Source organism: Orycteropus afer, unplaced genomic scaffold (genome assembly GCF_000298275.1).
Source record: "Orycteropus afer afer isolate SDZICR_OR568_19922 unplaced genomic scaffold, OryAfe1.0 scaffold00079, whole genome shotgun sequence".
NCBI lineage: Eukaryota > Metazoa > Chordata > Mammalia > Tubulidentata > Orycteropodidae > Orycteropus > Orycteropus afer.
This window is the reverse complement of record NW_006921666.1, coordinates 7,168,126-7,185,495: the sequence shown is the minus strand read 5'-3', so window position 1 is coordinate 7,185,495 and position 17,370 is coordinate 7,168,126. Positions and strand designations below refer to the sequence as shown.

Below are 17,370 nucleotides of genomic sequence, written 5' to 3'. Positions count from 1 at the left end.
TTCCGTAGTGATACTGCCTCGGAAACCCAAGGAGGGGTCACTATGAGTCGGGGCCGACTCCACGGCAAATAACAACAACAACATAGGTGAGGCTCAGTGGTGGCAAGGCCCAGCTCATGCTTTGTGATTGGTGGTTGGAGATGGTGTAACCAACTTCACCAGGCTCTGCCCCATCCTGTCATTTCACCTCTTTGAGGCTCAGTTTCCTTAGGATCTGTCTCATGAGTTGCTGTGAGGATCAAACTAGTGTTCCCCACCCCACCCCAACCTTGACCCTCTTTCAAGTCTCCTTTCTTCTGTTTGATTTCCCACAGCCCACTGCCCCCAACAGGCCACCACTTCCCTTCGGGTCTGAGGCAGCCCTGCTGGGTGTGCACGCTGACTCTGACTCGCTTCCTACTTCCTTGTAGGCCCCAAGCTTGCACGTGCCTATCACAGCTGCTCTGGGGGAGCCTTCCAATCTCCCCTTTACTGCAGAACAGCTCCTGTCATGTTGATGAGGCAAGGACACCATAGGCTACAGCAGGTTTTATTTTGTGAGGAGGCGGGAGCACAGGGTCAGGCCAGCCAGCACCGCACCGAGGACCAGAGACTCATACACAGGTGTGTGCTCCTGTGTCCTCTCTGCCCCACAGTTGGCCTGGGGAGCATGGGGGCCTCCTCATTTTCAGAGTTTAAGTTGGGCTTTCACAGCCAGACTGGAGAACAGTGTGGAAGGTGCTCTAGGCACTGGCGGGAAGAAGCTGGAATGAGGTCTTGGGGTTGCTGACTTAGATGCCATGCCCCCAGTGACTGGAAGAGTCATTGGGAAAGGAGATGAGCAGAAGAAGAGGGCTCCCAAACCAGGGGGGTTGTCTTTGGGTAACTACTTATTCCCAGCTCTTCAGAGACAGGAACCATCTGGCTTCTGGCTAAAAGCTTGAGCAGTGCTGCTTCGTGTTTTGTGATTTCTCATTCCAAAGGAGGATAGAGTAAGAGTGAGCACTGAATTGAGAGGAACCTCAAGACCAAATGCAAAAGAGTAAACAGGATGAATGCCCCAGAGGGGTGTCATCACAGGCACAGCCGGTCTTAGCTGCCTGAGCCTGGAGGCTGCAGAGCCTGGAGCCTGGAGGTGTCCACACCCGTGGGCCAGCTGAGGAAGGGATCTCGATTCTGTCTCCTATTTGCTGTGTCAGAGCTGTGCATTCCTCCATCCCATTCCTCCTCCAGTTACTTTCCTGTCCCCACCCCTTCCTTATGCTCTCCAAAGTCTAAAATCACAAGGTGGAGGACATGGTCGGGAATGGGGAGAGTGGATCCCCTATCTGCACCTTGCTCCCCAACGCACTGCAGATGCGCTGCCTGCCCAGCTCCCGCGGGAAGCACCTCTGGCTGAAGAGGCCCACTGGTTGCACGGCCAAGATGCCCAGCCAGGATGGTCCACTGAACCAGTGCGTCAGTGTCCCGAGTTCCCAGAAATGTCCCATTTGGGGCACAGATGGTGAATGGGTGAGTCAGTAGTTACAGTTAATGTGACAGAAGGCACCCTTTAGCACACTGATCCAGGCCTAGCATGGGACCTGGTGCAGGGCATGCACTCCGTGGGGTATCTGTTGACCAATGGGTGGAAGGATGGATGGGTGGCAGGGTCTCGCCTGCTTAAGGGGTGAGCGCTTACTGCCTCTCCCCCTTGGGCTTAGAAAGGGCCTCTCCAGGAGCTGGCTGGGGGACTCCCAAAGTCCCTTCTTGGGCAGTGGCCCCAAAGAGGCCCGGAGATAATTCTGAGGCCCGAAGGAGAGGGTTGTATGGGAAAGGCGGCCACCCACATTCTGTGCCTGAGGTCCATTGATGAGCCAGCCTGGTGACAGGCCGAGAGGAGAGGAGATGGAGACCAGGCCCATGCTTCTGTCGTCCTCTCCACCCCTTCTACCCCACCAGTTTGCTCCACTGGATAGTACTGAAAAAGGGGTGCGATTTGAGTTTGCTGACACCACCACCTCCAGTGCCGAGGCGCCGGCTGGGATCAAACTGCAGCAGCTGCGGAGAAAGACCTGGGTCAGCGCTTGGGGCAGCCTCTCCCTCCCCCCACCACTGCCACTGTCTCCAAGGCACAGGCCAACTTCCAAGGACTCTAATCACTATGGCCAGCAGTGTGTGTGTGTGGGTGCTATTTCCCACCAGTCCCAACCCACAGAGCCCCCAGTTTTATCCTGGGGAACAGTTGGTGGTGTTTGGCCATCAAAATATAGAAAAATTGTCCCTGTACCTTCCTGTACCCACATCAGACATCTAGTACACAGGGCAGCCTGTCCACACACAGGCCTCTGCCCTCCCAGCACCCACCTCCTCTAGGATGGCTACCCCTTACCTCAGTTAGCAGGGAGGCTGCAGGGCGGCTGAGCCACTCGGGCAGCTGGAGCTGGGTGTGGGCCTGGATTTTCGAGGGGTGGCTCTGGGACAGTGCCTTGGAAGACACAAGGAGAGTGTCTGAGGAGGCAACCCAGGACTGTGCATACACTCAGACACGCCACCAGGACTGCGCGTACACTCAGACACACCACCAGGACTGTGCGTACAGTCAGACACGCCAGTGGTAGCCAGGATTTCACGTCTTCCTGTGTCACCTCCACTGGGATGATGATGGTGGTGGTGATGATGTTGAAGTGGCCTTTTAAGATCTACTGTATGCCAGATGGGCCCTCTGGTGGCGTAGTGCCTAAGGCATTTGACTGCTAACCAGAAGGCTGGCAGTTCAAACCCACCAGCCACTCCTCGGAAGGAAAACCAGGCAACTTACTTCTGTAGAGATTTACCACCTCGGAAACCCAACTGGGGTTGCTATGAGTCGGAATCACAATGCAGTGAGTTTGGTATGCCAGACACTATGCTAGGTGTGTGATAGATTATCCTTAATTTCCACAACCCTGAAGGTTAAGTATTGTTGTTATGTGCCGTCGAGTCGGACCTGACTCATAGCGACCCCTCCTTGGGTTTTCGAGGCAGTATCATTACGGAAGTAGATTGCTCAACCTTCCTTCCCAGGAGTGGCTGTTGGATTTGAACCACCAGCCTTCGGTTAGCAGTCAAGTGCCTTAGGCACTATGCTACCAGAGCTCCTTAAGGTTAAGTATTAGTATCCTCATTTTAAAGACAAGAACTGGACTCCTGTACACTGTGCAGAGCTGAGGGTTTGCGGGTTTGAACGCAAGGCCCTCTGGCTCCAAGCTTGCTGGAAACAAGCACCAATCCTGGGCTGCAAACAGGGAACATCACTGGAATCTGTCTCCTATGAAAAAGAAATCTCCACGGGCTATGCGTTTGACTGAGGTCCATGGCCACAGTCAGGGAGGACCACGGCAGGGCAGTGGAGAGAAGAAAGCAGAATCCGCCCACACCCCAGGAAGGAGTAGCTTTGGGCACAGAGAGCTTTGTCTGGAGACAGATGTGAGCTGCAAGAAATTTCAGTAAGGAAGGCCGGGAGCCCTAGGCCAGAGGGTGGGAGACCCGAGACGGGACGAGAGAACCACCCTGAGAACATTTGTACTCTCAGAGGTCCTGGGCTATAGGGTGAAAGCAGTTACTCGAGGAGGGAGCCAGGATGGACTGCTCCGATCTGGACATCCGGTCACTCTGCTTCCTTCCAGCCATTTCCTGCTCAAAGGCAGTTTGGCCTCTCCCCTGCTGCTTAATGTAACCAGCCCAGGAGCTGAGCTCAGTTGGGGAAGAGGGACAGCTCTAAGACCGCCACCCTGTTTGGATGTTTGCAGGGGTGTTTGCAAGGGGGAACCCCCGGCTCTTGGCGGATCCAGGCTGGGCAGCTGCTGACCTGCATGAACAAGCACCTCTCCCCAGCTGTCCAACTTTGGGGTCTGTGGTTATAGCCCCAAAGAACATGGGTGAGGGGAGTGAGCAGTGTGGAAAGGCTGAAGGGATAATCCAGTGACCCTCCAAGGAAGAAGGCTGAGTCAAATCCCACACCTAGCCTTCCTCCAAGCCTCACCCCAGGCCAACTCTTCCAGAAACTTCCTGACCATCCCAACTTAACTCTCATTCATGTAAGTTTGACAGTCTCATTAATTAGTAGTCAGTAGTGTGTGTGTGTGTGTGTGTGTGTGTGTGTGTGTGTGTGTAGCATGTTCATGGCCAGGTGGGGTGACTTCCTGTATCTCTCATGGTCTGTGGGGGTGGCAGGGAGGGAGGACAGCTGTGCTGGTAGGACATCCAGCCCAGTTGCCATGCAGCCGCAGCCCAGATACCCACCCAGCTCTTCATACTGCCCAGCAACTTACCGTTCCTGTCAGTAATTCATACAGCAGAGACCCAAAGCTCCACCAGTCACAGGCTTCAGTCAGCTCAGAAATCCCCCCCACCTCTGTGGGAACAAGAACACACCCATCTATGTCCCACCCTCGCCAAGAGAATGGGTCTCCATTCTCTACACCCTGCCCACACACCTGCCCATCCCCTCGGTCATCCTCAGCCTCCAGGCCCAACCCACACAGGGCCCCCCATCTTGCCTGGGGCACTGTACAGGTTGTCCACTGCCTCCCTGCAGCACTGGGGCTCCACTTCTGACCACTGGCCAAAATACGTGAGCCGGAGGTGGCCTTCCCGTCCAGTACGGGGGGTGAGGAACAAGGCGGAGCAAGAATTGAGGTTAGCCATCACTGAGTGGCTGGCATGGGGGACTGGGACTCCAGGGCTCCCCACATCCCAGTCATAAGGCAGGGCCCCCCTGTGGACAGGCATGGCCCCCTGAGGCCTGGAGACCCACGGACATTGCTGGGGGCTGCTGCCCTAGACTCATGGTTCTACAAGCTCAACCTCAGCCAACCAGCCTCTGGTCTAGTGTCCTATGTCAAATGACTGGATAGGACAGGAGTGCAAAGCAGATAACCTCTGCGGTCCCCTTGGCTGAGGGGTAGGGTAGGGTGGGACAGCCTACTCCCCTCTCTGACCCCCTGGCCCAGGCACTTACCTGACTGGTCCAGGAGCAGGTTTCGGGGGTTGAGGTCCCGGCAAAGCACCCCCTGCTCGTGCAACGCCTCCAGTGCCACCAGCATCTCGGCCCCCCATTGCTTCACCTGCTCCTCTCTCACCCTCCAGGCACCCCCACCAGACCCCAGAGCAGTCCCATCCACCAAGGGGCGGCTGGGAGCCCGGCCTCGGCCATAGCCTCCCAGCACCCGGCCAGCTCCCTCGTGAACCCAAGGGAGCCCCCAAGGGGGCCTGGTATCCAAGCTCTGGCGAGGTTCACGCCTGGCTTGAAAGTGCACATGGCCACCCGAGGCCTTTGGCAGGTCCAAGGAGTGGGAAGCCCAGGTCCTGGCTGCGAGTTCGCCTTCAGCTTCCTTGGCTTGGGGAGGGCTCTGAGAAGTCCTCGGAGGTTCCAGGGGTACTCTGTCCTGCTGCTGGGGGTGGCCAAAGGGGCGCAACGTTGGGCTCCGAGGGCAGAGGTGAGAGTGGAGAGGAGACTTTGTGCTCTCCTGGGTGGAGCTGGACTGCTGAGGGTGCGGCTGGGAGAGCAGGTGGGACCAGAGAGTACCTCCTGGGCCATGCAGAAGGAGCGGGGAGCATGGGGACAGGGAAGAAGAGCATGGACACTGGGTCCCTGTCCCACTGTCACCTCCCCTCTGCCTTCCAGGCGTCCCAGCCGAGCTCAGCCCCCTCACCTCGGCTTCCTCCATTGTTGGGCCCAGCCTGCCCTCTGCTCTCCTCCACTTGTTACTGTTGGGTTTTGTCAAGTTGATTTCTATTCACAGAGACCCATGTGACAGAGTGGAAATCCCCATAGGCCTCCTCAGAGCCCTCCCCCAGGTGCAGGTTTTTAAAATCTTTATGAGCAATGACTTTGTGACAACCATTGTGAGAATGGCACAGGACTGGGCAGTGTTTCGTTCTGATGTACATTTGGTCGCTATGACAGCACCTAATAACCTAACAGCAACAATATTTACTGGAGCAGTTCGCAGGGGCCTTCTCCTGTGGAGCCACTGGGTGGGTTCGAACCACCAACCTTTCAGTTAGCAGCTAACCATTTAATGCTTGCACCATCAGGGCTCCTCCCCTCTCCAGTTACCCAGCCTCAAACCATTTCCTAACACTTCCTGAATGCCAGCCCTAGGCTAAGAGCTGGGGACAGAGGAGACCACAGCTGGGAGACAGATGGTGGCAGGATCCTGAGAGATCTATACAGAACAGAGTGACGCAGCACTCCTCCAGGGCACAGCCCTGGAGCACTCTCTTTCCTGGGCCCACTTGTCATGCCTTTGATTTCTTCCTTCTTCCTCTGTTCAACTACAGCTTACTGAGCACTTACTATATACGTCACCGTGCTAAACCCAAACCAAAACACCAGCTGCATGCAGTTGACTCTGACTCATGGTGACCCCGTGGGTGTCCGAGCAGAACCGTGCTCCACAGGGCTTTCAACGGCTGATTTTTCAGAAGTAGATCACCAGGTCTTTCTTCCGAGGCACCTTCAAGAGGACTCAAAGCTGAGCATGTTAAGCATTTGCACCACCCATGGACTCCATCACTCTATTAGGTAATTCCTGCCATTACAGCTCAGTCACCACCATCCCATGTTCCCACTCTGAAGAGTAAAAGCAAAATGTAAACGGATCCGAGTGGAGGAAATGGTGACAATGTCCCATCTGCATACGTGCCCTCTCACCTCCCCTAGGGTAGGGACAGCCTCCCCAGGGTGACTCTGCCCCCTTGTCCCCACACAGACCCCACAATGGCCAGATCCTCTCAGTCATCCTCCAGCCGGTCTATGCTGCCCCTCGGTAGAAGCCATGCCCCTGCCCAGGGCTCAGCATTTTTAAAGGGACAAGTGAGAACAACACTCTAACGGCCCCACGGGCTGCCAGACTCCTCAGGCCCCCTCACCTTGCACATGCTCCAGGTGCAAGAAGATGGAGTCCTCACTCACAAAGTACCGTAGCAGCTTCGTCATGTAGGGGACACCGTGCGGGATGATGGTCAGTCTCTCCCGGCTCGCCACATGACACCTGGGCAGGCTCTGGGGAGGTGGCAGGACAGGCAGGTCAGCTGGGGACAGGCTAGTGGCTGCTGCTAGGGAACGTCCTAACCCTGGCTTCAAGGGCAACTGGATGAGAGGTGGGAGCCACTTTGAGAAGCAACCGCCTCCCCCAGGTCCTGACCTGGGTCCTCACCCCCACTGCCCCGCGGAAGCAGGCCCTGCCACCCTCCTGGCCATATGGAGTCCGCCTGGGAGGCAGCGGACGTTTTAACATGCAGCTTCGGGATTTGGAGGAAAGCGTGGCCTTCAGATGCAGGTTCTGGGTGGGGTGTCTCCAGAGGGTGGAAGTTTCCAGGAGCTCTGAGAAAGGCACAAGAGGAATGCGGAATGGTGGGGGGCTGGGTGGCACCTGCCTTCACCACGAAGGTCCCGCCAGTTGCTGGGTCCTGGACCAGCTGCACCTGCCAAGGTCCAGGGGCCACCGGTCAAGGGACATGCTCATTCCTGGGTCTCCACAGTTCCAACCCCAGCCTCCAGCTTCCTCTGACCCACTCCAGGGCCCGGGTAGGAAGGGCAGGCTTGTAGACAGTGTGACCGTCCCAAATGCCATGCACTCCATCCTGCTAAACCTACAGGTCTCAGCTCACATGCCACCTTCTCCAGGGAGCCTTCCCAACCCTCAGATCAGGCTAGGGGCCCCAGTCTCTCTCCAGTGCTCTCTGGGCTCACGCTTTGTTTTGCTAGCTGCTGTGGAGTCGGCCCTGACTCAGCAACGCTGTGCACAATGGGATCAGGCCGTGGTGCTCCACAGGGTTTCCACTGGCTAATTCTTGGACGGAGGTCTCCAGGCCTTTCCTCTGACTCTGCCTCAGTCTGAAAGCTCCGCTGAAACCTGTCCAACATCACAGCAACACTCAAGCCTCTCCTGACGGGTGCGTGGTGGTTGTGTATGAGGTGCATCAAACCTGGGGAATGGGACCTGGGCCTCCTGCTTGGAAGTCGAGAGTTCTGCCACCCTACCTGTGTGCTGTGAAGTCGATTTTGCAGAACTGCCCCACAGGGTTGGTGGTTCAAACCCCCCAGCCACTCCCCAGAAGGAAGATGGGGCAATCTACTTCTGTAAAGATTTACTGCCTTTATGGGAGCAGACTGCCAGGTCTCTTCTCCTATGAAGCCGCCAGGGCTAACCTTTGGATTGGTAACTGAATGTTTACCATTGTATCACCAGGGTTCCTGCAGCCACCCGTAGAGGAGGTTTATCACACTGTGTGTAATCTCCTGACTCCTCACTGCACTGTGAGCTCCATCAGGGCAGGGGCTGCACTGCCCAGCTCATTCTCAGAGCCTTGCTCCGAGCAGGGCATGTGCTGGGTGCTTCACACCGGTGTGGTGAATGGTTTCAGACCCTCAGCTACCCAAACGAACAGAACCAAATCAAACTCCAAACTCACTGCTATCAAGTTGATTCTGAACCACAGCCACCCCCATCAGGTTTTGAAGGCTGTAAATACGGAAGCGGACTGCCTCATTTTTCTTCTGCAGAGCAGCTGATGGGTTTGAACCACCAACCTTTAGGTTAGCAGCCAAATGCCTTAATCGCTATACTACTAGAGCTCCTTAAATGAGCAGAAAGTGGTGCTATATACCCCTTTCTTGCTCCCTGCCCATGCCTGGGAGGCCTCTCCCACCTGGGCCCTCACCTAAGGCCCCCAGTCAGAGCCTATGACACCATCCTGCAGGGTCTGAGGGTGCCACAGCCAGAAGGAACCTCAGTCCCTTCCTCTGATGTCTGTCTAGAAGTGATGAGGCTGAGGGCCTGAGAGTGTGGAGGAGCTATGCCAGGAGGGACAGGCATGCTCCTTCCGTCTCATCCCCTGCCTGCCCACCCCCTTCTTTTGAATAAAGTTTTCACCTCTAGACATTGTCTTGAGAAATTAGGCCTTTTCTTCCCACGTTGGTTGTAGTTAGAGGCAGCTAATCTGGGTCAGGGCCGTCCTTGGAGTTGAGCCCCTGACTCATGTCTGGGGAGGCAGGGGTAGTAGCCATAAGGGGGCAGGCCAGGCACAGGAACAGGAAGGCAGAGGACTCAGCTCCGAGCAGGGGCACTCGGGGACCCAAGAGCAGCACCCTGGGGCAGACAGTCCCCAGGAAAGGCCCTGGCCCGGCCTGGCCTGCGTGTGTGTGGAGGGGTGAGAGCCAAGCCTTGAGGCCAGCCCTCTGGGCAGTGGTGACTGCTGCCTGGGAGTCAAGGAAAGGGCACTGCATCTGGACCTCAAGGGAGCCACTTGCCAGCTCTGAGCCTCTGTTTTCTCACCTATAGACAGGAATTTAAGTTGCCCACCTTGCCTTTATCACTGGTTTACTGAGGCCACAGCTGGGAAGGCGCTTTGTGAATTGTAAAGGCAGAGAATGTTCGCTATCACATTTGTCAGGTTACGGGGCATCTCTCCACCTTGCTCTTCCTAACCTTAAAATGGGGTCCTAGCAGTACCAGCTTCCGAGTTCATCTGTTGCTGTTAGTTGCGGTCAAGTTGATCTCGTGTGCAGAGTCGGACTGCTCCACGGGGCCTGCAAGGCTGTGACCTCCCAGACACGGATCACCAGACCTGTCTTCTGAGGTACCTCTGGGTGGCTTCGAACCAGCAACCTGGCAGCTAGTAGTTGAGCGCATAACTGATGACGCCATCCAGGGACTTCCCTCAGAGGCAGTCAAGTTGATCAAGTTGATGCCCACTCATAACAGCCCTATGGGACACAGTAGAACTACCCCATAGGTTTCCTAGGCTGAAATCTTTACTGGACCTAATCACTAGGTCTTTTCTCCTACAGAGTAGCTGGTGGACTCAAACCACCAACCTTAACCATTGTGCCCCCAGGGCTCCTCAAAGATCATTCTCAAACTCACTGCCATCAGTCGTTTCAGACTCAAAGTGACCCCTCCTTCATTTCCAAGGCGGTATCTCTATGGAAGCAGATAGTCTGATCTTCCTTCTGAGGAGTGTCTGGTGGGTTTGAACCATCAGCCTTCTGGTTAGCAGTCAAATACCTTAGGCACTACACCGCTCCCTCAGAGATAATCAGGAGGATTCTACCAAAGTAGACAAGGAGCTCTGGTAAAGTAGTGCCTAAGGCACTTGACTGCTAACCAGAAGCCTGGTGGTTCAAACCCACCAGCCTACCCATGGAAGCAACACTGGGCAATTTACTGCTATAACTGACACGATGGCAGTGAGTTCGGTTTGGGTTTTTGTTAAAGCTGACAATTTGAGCAAAACTGTAACCTGTGCCTGCCACAACCTAACATGCCCTCAATAATCTGCAGCAGTGATCGTTCATATTAACAATGGCAAAACTGCGCCCTTGCTATGGAGCTCCCACTCTGTGCCAAACAACTTACGTGGATTATTTAATTTCATTCTCACAACCTACCAGGTGAGTGTAAAATTAGTAACTCATTCTATTGATAAATAAATTGAGATTCAGAGGGGTTTTAGGTTTCCTATGATCCCACCACTGAAAGGTAGCAGAGCCAGGATTTGAACGAGGCCGGCTGATTCCAGAGCCTGATTCCAGAGCACTGCAGACTTAGCTGTAGCTGGGGTTGCAGCTAGGTAAGCTTGGTAAGTGCCATCCCCTCTGAGCCTCAGTTTTCCCATCAGCAAAACGAAGGCAGAGGACTTGGTGACTGCCTGGGACTTGTAACACAGCAGGAGTGAGGCCTCCCTTCTGGCCACCAGGGGTCTCTCCTCTAACAGCTTAGGCCGAGCCTCGGCCCCAGGCCCAATTTGAGCAATATTTGCAAAAGAAAGGAAGAAAACTCTGGGGACATTTAGGCGAACAGAGTTTCCCACAATCCTGACACCTCGAATAATTCTCCACTGTCTTTGCCAAGTGGGGTTTTCCCACCACCCTGTCCTTGGGGAAGGCCTTCTAGTTTCCAGAGCCTAAAAAAACTAGCAGTGAAAGCTGGAGCTGGATACAAAACTCGATCTATAGACTGGTAACAACCATGTTTAAAAATACTACTAAAATCTACTTGTCTGTCCTGAGAGAACTAGGAAAACACATCACCAATGACCATCTTTGAGTTCCGACTCAAAGCGACCCACGGGGCAGAGAGGAACTGCCTCATAGGGTTTTCCTGGCTGTAACTCTAGGGGACAGTTCTACTCTGTCCTACAGTGTCTGACTCAGCAGCAGTGGGTTTGGTTGTTTTGTTTGTTTTTATCACGGAAGCAGTGCGCCAGGTCTGTCTTCCATGTTGCTGCTCGGTATGTTCAAGCCACCAGCTTTTCCGTTAGCAGCCACGTGCCTAACCGACACTCAACAACACAGCAGCCTCCAGAGTTAGGTAGGAGGGTGGTATTTTGTCTTATTTCCTCTGTTACACTCCTGTGTCTTTCAGTATATTTCAAAAGGGTCGCAGAGGGTGCATTTTTCTATTAAACCAACCGACCAAACAAACAAACAAAAACCCTCTAATTGCTAGTTAGTCACTTGATCTATATGAACCTCAGTTTCACCATCTGTAAAACAATTATTAAAACGCAGTGCTTCCAACAGAACTTTCTGCCACGATGGGAATGTTGTACATCTGAGCTGTCCAACGCGGAAGCATCAGCCACATGTGGCAGTCGGGCACCTGAAATGCGGCTGGTGGGACTGAGAAGCGGAATACTTAATTTAAACTAAAATAATCTCATGTGGCTAATGGCTACCATTCTGGGCTTTTTCCCCAGGTAACTGTGTGGATTTAAAGGAATAGCTTTGCAAACAAGAAAGTACTTTAGGAATGTCAGGTAAGCATTACTACTGGGGAGGATGGGAAGGCATTTCTGGGTCCAAGGAAATCTTTTTACAAAAAAAGAAATCCAACTGAGTTCTTAGGACCCAGAGATAATGAAAGCTTTGGGGAAACACAGTAAACCCTTTCTTTTCAGGAGCCCCAGTAGGAATCTCTCATGGAGCAGAAAGTTTCAGCCAGGTCCTCAAACTCCAAGGCCCACTGGGGTGGGATATGTGAGGAGGTAGCCTGGGTGGGCGGGGACAGTAGGAAATGCCGGACCTCCTCTGAGCTGTGCTGCCAACAGGCCCAATCTGATTTTTCAAGCACAGCAGGAAATCTGGACTTTTATATGAAATCTGCCAACTTTTAAAAGTTGTTAACTAATAAACAAACAAAAAATACCCAAATAAATCAAGCATGTGGCCCACGCTGAATTCAGCTGGGACATGGGGTAGGGGTGGGGCTGTCAGTTACAATCTCTGATTTAAACACCCCTCTAAATGACTTGGATGATCTTTCCCTCCCCAGAGCCTGGCTCCTGGATGAAGTTCGAAGTTTGGCAAACATCTGGTGATGCCCCCCAGACCCCCACACTCCCTGAGCGTTGACCCTTGGTCTATTCTGGCCAGCTGCCTGCCTAGTCCCTGATCCATCTGCCATCCCCCCAACCCTTGCCAGCAGCTCTTCAGCCCCTAGAGACCCCCTTCTCAGCCCAGTGAACTCCAGCAACGGAACACTTTGGGGCACTTCACAGCTCTTTCTGAACCGGCCCCAGATCTGCCTGGGCAGAGAGCTGGGCAACAGCAGGTACCCAGGCCTAGCCTCAGGATCTCGGGCCCAGTGTCTCCCTACCACCTTTCCTAATGTGGGGAAGGAGGTGTTCCTGGCTTGGGAATGGAAGCAGGAGCCAGGAGGTAGGTGGAGTAGATAAAGTGAATGCCCAAGAAAGGGGAAGAAAGGAAAGAAGGGTAATTCCGAGACAGAAGGGCTGGGCTGGGCTTTACTTCGCGCTTGTCAAATGCATAAAGCACAGAGTACTGGCTTCTACAGCGCTTAGCAAATATGTGTCCTAGGGTTAAACAAACAATTTGGGGAATTCTGTCCTATATTTCCCGCTTGAAGACTTACATATACATCTGTACCCTAAAAGTTCTAAGAACTTCTGTAACTGAAAAACAAAGTAATGTGACTTTAACTCACTGTTTTCCAAACTATTTGACCTGGGATCCCTCTCGCCAGAACACCTGTGGTTCAGCGGATCCCACTTTGGGAGTTGCTGGTGTGGTCACTTCTCCAGCCTGTCCGTGGGAGCAGCTGTGCTTGGTCAGGGTTGGGCGGCGGCTACCACACAGACTAGCGCAGTGGGAGGGAGGACCTCGCTGCAGATTGAAGCTGGCTGGGCCTGATGCTGACGGTCTGAGGCCTGTTCCAGGGGCCTGGGAGAAGCAGCTGGAGCCAGACCCCGGGGACGGGAGGCCCACCCACTCTCCTCCCCAGTCTTGTCACCAAAATTTAGAACCATCAAACCTTTAGTAAATGTCTTGGTATGTGCCAGGTCTTTCCCAAAAATTACTTCATTTTCATTCCCAGATCATTTTAGTACCCCACTTTATAGATGAGTAAACCAAAGCTCAGGGAGGTGAAGGGACTTGCCCGAGGCTGCCCTGTGCTCTGCTGGGGCCACCGGGCGGGAGGCCAGGCGCCCAGGCAGCACACCCTCCTCCTGCGTGTGGGTAAGATATGTTGGTCTCCTTTCCTCTGTGGGTTCCCAGACCTGGCAAAATCACCCAATGAGATTTTACAATTACACATTTCTGGGCACAACCCTGGAAATTCTGATTCAGTGGAGAGCTCTGGTGGTGCAGTGGTTAAGGCATTTGGCTGCTAACCACAAGGTCGGCAGTTTGAAGCTACCAGCTGCTCTGCTCTGCAGGAGAAAGGCATGTTTCCGTAAAGATTTACAGCCTTGGAAACTCTATAGGGCAGTTCTACTCTGTCCTACAGGGTCTGTATAAGTCAGAATCGACTCAATGGCAGTGAGTTTGGGGTGGGCCCAGGCATCTGCATTTTTAGGATATTTGCCAGGTGATTCTGATGAAGAGCCAGTGTTGGAAAGAACCGCTTTAGCGGTGACTCAAGTATCCCCGGCCTGGGAGTACAGGGCAATTGAACCCCAGTTCAAATCTCATTTCTTGTGTCTGTCTGATCTCCCCACTCCTGTCTTCCTGCCTGCTCCAAATTGAAGGAAAGGGTCCAAGGCTGGGTCAGGATGAGGGTGGGGGCACCCGGAGGAAAGGGCAGAATTGCCATAGCCCTGGACAATGCCTGAGCCAGCAGGGACCCTCTGCAGGACAGGTTACAGGCGATGACAACATTCCAGCCACAAGAGATGCCCTGCTGTGCTTGGTGGGGAGGGAAGGGGTCTGGGGAGAGTCTTGGCTGCAGCCCTGGGTGTAGGGTGAGTGTGGGGTGGGGGCCAGTGGGAAGCGGGAAGTGTAGAGAGGCAGGCAGTGAGTGCTGGCGGGGTGCCCGGGCACGGCTTCCCTGTGGTTTCTGCCTTGTATCTCTGAGTGAGCGAGTGGGTGTTGTGTCTGAGCTGGACGGGCCGCAGAGCGGCTACTGTCTGCCACTTCTCATTTCCCACGATTTCCCTCCAGGACCTGCTCTCTGTGTGGCGGGTGGGGAGGAGGTGGGAAATCGCTGGACACAGCTGCTCGCCCCCCCTTTGGCCCCCTGACCCCTTTCTGCCCCGCTCTGGTGGGCTGGGGATGGCTGTTCCAGACTCACTTCCTTCGGGACATCTTCTCTCTCTCACCCAGCCCTGTCTACTGCACATACCACTGGTGACCACTCACCTTCTCGATGACCCCGACCACCCTGCAGCCCCGCAGCTGCTCCAGGGCAGAGCTCAGTGTGCGGATGGGCCGGAGCCGCAAGCTGCTGAAACCCTGTGGAGGAGGGGAACCATGGGCCTGCAGCCTCAGGACCAGCCCTCCTCTGCCACAGCCCGGCCAGCGGCTCCCAGGGTGGTAGCGGAGGCCACGGCGGCAGGGCTGGGGTATAGGCAGACCCCCCCCTTACAGGGCTGACCCTGGCTGAGTGGAAAAGTCAGGAGCCCACACCAGTTGCAGTGGCTGGGCCATGCCCGGCCTCTCTGCTTAGTCCCCTCCCGGGCCCAGGGAGTACGTGGGGCTTCAGATGCTCCCTCTCAAAATCACCATCCACAGGATGCAGATGGTCCCAGGGTGGGTGATGTGGGAACATGCAAGTCTCAGGGAACAAATCTTGAAGATCAAGCATGCGGCCTGGGCCCCTGCTTTGAAGCAAAGGAGCCTTACAAGACACGGAGCTCCTGGGAGGAGGAGGCATGTGTTGTGCACACTCAGGGGAAGGGGATGAGTGCATGCATTTTCACTGAGCGGGTGCCCACTGGGTTAAGAAAAATCATATGGAGAGGGTGCTGCATGTGTGTGCACGTATTCATGTGTGTGTACACGTGCATGTATTCACGCCTGTTCCAAATACTCTGTGTCCATTCACAACAAGGACAGAAGCAGAGGCTTGTGCAAATGTGTGTGCACATGTGAGCACGTGCACCATTGTGTGAGGTTGTGTACCAGCCGAGTGTGAGGTTGTATACCCTTGCCAGCTCCTCTGGGGGAATGAGGCTGGACAGATGATTCAGCGTTCGGTCAAAGAATGGTCGATGCCGGCCTGGGGCGGAGAGGAAGCTGGGAGGAGGGTGGCAGGGTAGGAGGCGTGGCAGCCTGTCCCTGTGGCTACGGGGCCCCTGCTCTCCCCTCAGAGCTTCCCTCTTGTCAGGGCCGTGGAGGGATGGCTCACCGTGCCCAGGCTGGCTCCGCCGCCCAGCGTCCTCTGCAGGTGGCAGTTGAAGATCTCCTCAGCCCGTCGTAGGTACTTGGTAATTTTCAGCTTCACAGCTTCGCAGCGCTCTTTGTTGGAGTCGACTGTGAGGGGGAACAAGAGTCACCATGGACCGCCTTGAGGTTCCAACCTTGGGGCTCCAGCTCCCCTTGCCCACCCTTTCCCCTCCACAGGCTGCCTTCTAAGTCTGGCTCAGCAAATTCTGACCCCAGACTTGTTCCTAGACCCTCCTGGAAGGTGGGAGATCAGCAGGTGAGGAGAAGGAAAGACAATGGCAGGGAGGAGGTCAGGAGCCACGAGGCCCCTCGGCCGACAGCCCTTTACAGTTGGCGCACCCCACCTCACTGGCCATCATCACACCCTGGGAAGGGGCAGGGTGGGGATTTCCATGTCCATTTTTCAGACCAAGAGGCAGAAGATCCTAGAGAGCACTGCCTCTCCCATCTCTGATGCCCAGTGTGATAAAGGGCAGGGGTGGAGGTGGGGCGGCCATGAGGACTGCAGGGCAAAGGAATTCACTGGGCAGGCTTGAAGCCCAGGCTTCGCGGGGGTCTCTTCAGGACCCTTCAGGAGGGTGAGAAGGGCCAATCGGGCCCTGTCCAACTCCCACCCCCAACCTGGCCACAAGGCCCTCAGTCCCTCAGTACTTCAGAGCAGCCTCAGGGCAGCCCCCCACCGCCCAGCATGGAAATGTTCACTGGACCCTGCACAGGTCGTCCCCTCCCCCAGGCCTTCGCTGTTGTCTCTCTGGAACACTAGTAGGCCCTTCTGCTGGACAACATACCTGTCCTTCTTCAGGGCTCAGACTCCCACTACCTACCCACTGCCAATGAGTCGATTCTGACTCAGAGCGCCCCTTTAGGACAGTAGAAGTGCCCCACAGAGTGGCCAAGGCTGTAAGTCTTTACAGAAGCAGACCACCACATCTTTCTCCTGTGGGGTGGCTGGTAGTTCGAACTGCCGACATTTTGATTAACAGCTGAATGTCTTAACCACTGTGCCAGAGCTCCTTAGGGCTCAGATTACAGCTATGAATTCTGGAAAATGCCCTATGCCCACCCAGTCTGGCCTTGGCTTCCTTTTTCCATCCCCTGTCGCACCTTCCACTGGGAGGAGCCTCAATTCATCAGTCCATCATCCATTCATCCTTCTCTTCAACTAGAATGCAAGCTCCCAGCGGGCAGGAGCCCAGCCTAGTTTGAGGGGAGGTCAAGTGTAGTGGTCAAGCCCACAAGCCTCTGGAGCCAACACCGTTCAAAACCCAGCTTTTCCACTCAATAGCTGTGGGGTCTTGAGCATGCTATTAATTGCCCTGTGCCTCAGTTTCTCCATCTGGAAAATGGGAGTAAAAATTGTATATATAAAAGTGTATATATATATAGTAGTTCTATTACTGTGAGGCTCAAATTAGTTAATATGTACAGGTAATGCCCTTGGAACAATGACTGGCATATGCCAGTTGCCATCAGTGGATTTATGGTGACCCCAAGTGTTGGAGAGTAGAACTGCTCTGTAGGGTTTGGTTGGCTGTAATCTTAACACAAGCAGATTGCCAGGCCTGTTTTTCTTCAGTACTGCTGGGTGTGTTCAAACCACCAATCTTTAGGTGTTTAGTCATTGAACACAAACAGTTTGTGCTACCCACAGACCTGTCTGGCAAAATAAAATAAAATAAACTCACTGTCATTGAGTCGGATCCAACTCATACAGACCCCTCCTTGGGTTTCCG

At 54.5% G+C, this 17,370-nt stretch overlaps 1 protein-coding gene across 1 annotated transcript in view; it reads right to left on the bottom strand.

Moving 5' to 3' along the window:
- Positions 1-1,908: 1,908 nt before the first annotated feature.
- RPS6KL1 (ribosomal protein S6 kinase like 1) overlaps positions 1,909-17,370 on the bottom strand; it is a 16,596-nt gene continuing 1,134 nt past the window's right edge. The window contains exons 2-10 of the mRNA XM_007941363.1: positions 15,600-15,724; positions 14,612-14,704; positions 7,384-7,431; positions 6,877-7,009; positions 4,961-5,530; positions 4,500-4,589; positions 4,272-4,354; positions 2,351-2,446; positions 1,909-2,019 (exon numbers count right to left, since the gene is read on the bottom strand). Of these exons, the coding sequence (XP_007939554.1) occupies positions 1,909-2,019; positions 2,351-2,446; positions 4,272-4,354; positions 4,500-4,589; positions 4,961-5,530; positions 6,877-7,009; positions 7,384-7,431; positions 14,612-14,704; positions 15,600-15,724 (1,349 nt within the window). The remainder of the gene's footprint in view (positions 2,020-2,350; positions 2,447-4,271; positions 4,355-4,499; positions 4,590-4,960; positions 5,531-6,876; positions 7,010-7,383; positions 7,432-14,611; positions 14,705-15,599; positions 15,725-17,370) is intronic.